Below are 4,833 nucleotides of genomic sequence, written 5' to 3'. Positions count from 1 at the left end.
AGGGAAGGCAGCACTCCATAGATTCCAGGTGAAAAAAAATTGTCTTTTTTTTATTTAGACCCACGTGGCATGGCAACGTTTCGGCTCACACTGAGCCTTTTCCAGTGTGAGACAAAACGTTGCCATGCCATGTGGGTCTGAATAATAATTAAAAAAATTCACCTGGAATCTATGGAGTGCTGCCTTCCCTTTTTCTTTTTATCTGGATTGTGGCAAGTATTGGATGCTTTGCTGAGGAGGGTTGGGCACCCACCTGTCGGTATAGTGCTGTTCCACTTTTTCTTGATAGATAGATAGATTAGATAGATAATAGATAGATAGGTAGATAGATAGTAAATTGATATTAGATAGATAGATAGCAAAGGTGCACCAAACTAATATAATAAGGGTGCAAAGCTTTTGGGACATGCACTCTCTTTGTCCAATGTGATATAAATAGAAAAATCAGCATCATTCCTAATAATGAAAAAGGTTCTCTTACGGAACCGAAACGTTGCCACATGGGCTACTGAAATGTCACTCAGTCTTTTCAGATTATCAGGAGTGTTGCTCATTTTCCGATTTAGCTAGACAGATAGAAATAATTCTATATAAACTGACTGATTCTAAATTAATAATTACTAAATACGACAAATAGATAAACTTATAATCAGGACGCAATAATAAAAATGTAATTCTCTATCTGGCAGTTGTCTCTCTCTCTTGTACAACATCTCAGTATAACCCCATGAAGGTGGATGAAGTCTGTGTGTATAAAGATAGCTTCACAAAGTTCTGCTCCTATCATGTCGCCTACTATGTTTTTCTGTATTTTTTTCCACCACATTTTATTCAGTGAATTGTATATTTTGGAACAAAAAATCGGACAGAACATTGTATAAACAAGCGCCATGTTCCGCACCTGTGGAGTGCACTGGGCAGAGATGTGCCCGAGGCTCCGCGGCTAAGAGCCCAGACCTTTATACCACAGATCGGGGGCACATTTTCCTCCAGAACGCTTGCGATTATCGCGATCTGAGGCACCAGTTGTGCCGCTGTGGTGCCCACTGTGCAGTGCCTGCTCCTGCCCTCTCCGCGGCGATCGTAGCGCTCGTACATGGAGTAAAGCCTCCTCTGGTCATTGTAGTACTCCTCACAGGAGCACAGGGATAACACTAATTACCCCCTTAATGACTATCGCCGTTACACAGATTGGCAGGTGCCCCCCATCTTGTGGATCCACACTCCCATCATCCCCTGCCTCCATCACAATCACTGCAGCCAGCCTCCTGTACAGTCAGAGCCACAAGGAAACCATTTATTTTACGTGCAAGAATAAAACTCACCGTCATCTTACATCAGGTCATCATCATCATCATCATCAATATGGAGGAGACCTGCGCCCTGCACGACGGCAGCAGAGGGGGCAACCAAACATTTGGAGGACAAACACAACGGAAATAAACTCTTCTGTGTCTATGTACAATAAATAGAATAATACATATCCAAATAATAAATAGCTATACACAAGTCACTGTCATGAGTGGGAGCAGCCACGGATACAGCACACAGCAACCTAGGAGGCCAATATAATACTCAAATCATAGAGATAACGGGCATGCACGGACTGGGGGCAGCAAGGTTCTCCGGTGCAGCCGTCTCCCCAGTGTCCAGCCCAGGGCCAGCTCTCCCGCCTGCGCGCAGCCTCAGTACATGCCCTTCTGCAGCGCTGGGCTCCTCGGGGGCGGCTCCCTGGGTGGCGGCTGCAGCTCCTCCTGCCCAGCTGGGGCCCCGCTGGTGTCATGCAGCTTGCGCACGTGTTTCTTCAGGTCGAAGTTCCTGCAGAAGCCCTTGCCGCAGGTGGGGCAGGTGAAGGGCTTCTTGTCGTTGTGGGTGTGCATGTGGAAGGTCAGGTTGTAGACCTGGTGGAAAGCCTTGTTACAGATATTGCACTTGAACTGCTTCTCCCCGCTGTGAGTGAGCTTGTGGTTCTTGTAATTCCCTAGAATAAGAGCACCATTCACTTCAAGTGATCATTTCCCAATCCCCAACCTGCTCATTTCCCTCTCCACACTAATTCCTCATCTCATAATAGCCCCGTTCACCAGAAGAACTGGCATCTCCCTGCCCACCCTGATGTACCTTTCTGATGGAAGCCCTTGCCGCAGAATTCACACACAAAGGGCTTGTACCCCGCGTGGATCCGGGTGTGCGTGTTCAGAGTGGAGCTCCTGTTGAACGCCTTCCCGCACTGGTTACATTTATGCGGCTTCTCCTGGCACAGAGAAAATCACTGTTACAAAGTATCGCAATAAATAAAGCATTGCACCCCATCACGGAATGAGCCATGTCTGAATCTCCAAACCGTATAATCACACTAGAAGACTGAACATGGAATTGCTTCCTAATTCCACAGATTTTTACTAAAGGGCGCTTTATTTTAGGAATAATTCTCCTTATTTTCTGCAAAAAATATCATATAACTACTACTAATAATATGGTTACAAAATATCGAACCATTCTTTTATTCTCTGTTTGCGTCATTATTATAACAAATACCGATTTACTTTATTATTTTATGTATTCACCAAACTATTAATTTAATATGTTATTTTATATCAAACTAATGATTCCTTTATTACTATCATTCGATGTCTTTAGATAAGGAGCTATAAAAAAAATTCTAAGCTTAGACAATAAATATAATATTCACTATTCATCAATCGATATAACGAAGGATTTGTAGTATCAGAATATACAGATATTATCAAGAATGTCTAAATGATGACATTTCATTCTACATGTGATTCACAAGTGATGCCGCCGCTAATTACTGGCTATTACTGATATTAATTGCTCCATCGTTGATTACAGGATGTTGTAAATAGTCATTATATTTGTGTTGCTAATATTATTATTATTATTATTATTATTAATAATAATAATAATAATAATAATAATAATACTTTCACATAGGAATAAGCTGCACACAAGCCCCATATCCTCCGCATATACCATCCCTCCAATGCGCAAACGCGCACGATTCATTTTGTTCTCGAATTTGTAGCTATTCTGAGATTCTGATGTAACTTTTCTGATAATTTTGCTGACGCGAATAATTGTACCTGTGTGTGGATGATCTTATGTCGGCAGAGGGTACTGGCTTGGCGAAATCCTTTACCACAAATCTTGCAAACGAATGGTCTGGCGCCTGTGTGCACCGGCATATGTCGGGTTAAGTTGTAATGTGCGTTGAAGATCTTTAGAAGAGAAAATAAAATGTCATTTGTCATTGTGCTCCAGGGAAACAATGCAGCAAGTGACCAGCACCAGTATATGGGCGATCAGGACCAGTATATGAGTGACCAAGACCAGTAAATGGGCGATCAGGACCAGTATATGGGCGATCAGGACCAGTGTATATGGGCGATCAGGACCAGTATATATGGGCGATCAGGACCAGTATATGGGCGATCAGGACCAGTGTATATGGGCGATCAGGACCAGTATATATTTCGATCACGACCAGTATATATGGGCGATCAGGACCAGTATATGGGCGATCAGGACCAGTATATGGGCGATCAGGACCAGTGTATATGGGCGATCAGGACCACTATATATGGGCGATCAGGACCAGTATATGGGCGATCAGGACCAGTGTATATGGGCGATCAGGACCAGTATATATTTCGATCACGACCAGTATATATGGGCGATCAGGACCAGTATATGGGCGATCAGGACCAGTATATGGGCGATCAGGACCAGTGTATATGGGCGATCAGGACCAGTATATATGGGCGATCAGGACCAGTATATGGGCGATCAGGACCAGTGTATATGGGCGATCAGGACCAGTATATATGGGCGTTCAGTGCCAGTATATGGGCGATCAGGACCAGTGTATATGGGCGATCAGGACCAGTGTATATGTGTATATGGACGATCAGGACCAGTGTATGGGCGATCAGGACCAGTATATGGGCTACTTGCCTTGCCGCACACTTCGCAGGTGAACACTTTGGGCTTGCTACTGGGAGAGGCGCTACTGAACTTGCCAGACGATTTGTACGCGATTTTGTCGGACAGGCTTTGGGCGCTCTCCTTCATGTAGTGCTGGAACTGCGCCTGGGACAGGTCCTTGAAGGTCACCCCTGATGGATACTTCTCCACTGCTGGCACCACCAGTTTGTTCCTTTCTGCCAGGTAGGACTTCTGAGGTGGGTGCAGCGGGGAGCCCAGGAAGTAAGAGGCCACTGGGTGGATGTTGATACTGGCAGCAGGGTGGCAGGGGGCATCGCCTCTGTTGAAGTAGCACAGAGCTGCGCCCATAGCGTGGAATGAAGAGTGATTGACCACCCGAGGTCGGACCAGTTTGTACTGCTGAAGAGGGGGAAAGTCTCCTTTTAAAGCCACAGCGCAGTTTAGCAGCTCATTGCAGCTGAAGGATGGCGCCGAGTCCTGGTGGCTCTTCCTCAGCTCAGCACTGGTGATCCCCAGTTTAGGGCAATGCTCATAAGTGACCGGTACAAATGGGATCATACAGGGGATGGATGAGGAGTTGAGGTGAAGTGCTTGTTTCTGCTCCCCCTTGTGCACAGAACCCTGCAAAAAACTTGGCACCGGGAGACATTTGGGTTCTGGAGTCCTTGACATAATCCTCTCAATAGAGAAAGCTAGAGGCTTGGAGCTGCTGATCATGTTGGCTCTGCTGGGCAGATGTTCTCTGCCGGGAAATACTTTAGTTCCTCTGAGTTGCAGACTATTGTCCATGTCCTACCTGCGCCAAGAGTTGTCTTCTTCTTCCCGAGACACCAGCTTCCCTACTTGTCATTGATGTGCACGGAGTGG

At 45.5% G+C, this 4,833-nt stretch overlaps 1 protein-coding gene across 1 annotated transcript in view; it reads right to left on the bottom strand.

The window, feature by feature from the left end:
- Positions 1-1,273: 1,273 nt before the first annotated feature.
- The window catches only part of FEZF1 (FEZ family zinc finger 1), a 3,843-nt gene continuing 283 nt past the window's right edge, over positions 1,274-4,833 (bottom strand). Inside the window, exons 1-4 of the mRNA XM_077261062.1 lie at positions 3,976-4,833; positions 3,105-3,239; positions 2,122-2,254; positions 1,274-1,981 (exon numbers count right to left, since the gene is read on the bottom strand). The exon at positions 3,976-4,833 is cut by the window's right edge and continues 283 nt beyond it. Coding sequence (XP_077117177.1) covers positions 1,686-1,981; positions 2,122-2,254; positions 3,105-3,239; positions 3,976-4,755 — 1,344 coding nt within the window. The 5' untranslated portion in view covers positions 4,756-4,833 and the 3' untranslated portion in view covers positions 1,274-1,685. The remainder of the gene's footprint in view (positions 1,982-2,121; positions 2,255-3,104; positions 3,240-3,975) is intronic.

Source organism: Ranitomeya variabilis, chromosome 5 (assembly GCF_051348905.1).
Source record: "Ranitomeya variabilis isolate aRanVar5 chromosome 5, aRanVar5.hap1, whole genome shotgun sequence".
Classification (NCBI taxonomy): Eukaryota; Metazoa; Chordata; class Amphibia; order Anura; family Dendrobatidae; genus Ranitomeya; species Ranitomeya variabilis.
This window is presented reverse-complemented; position numbering and strand designations above follow the sequence as displayed.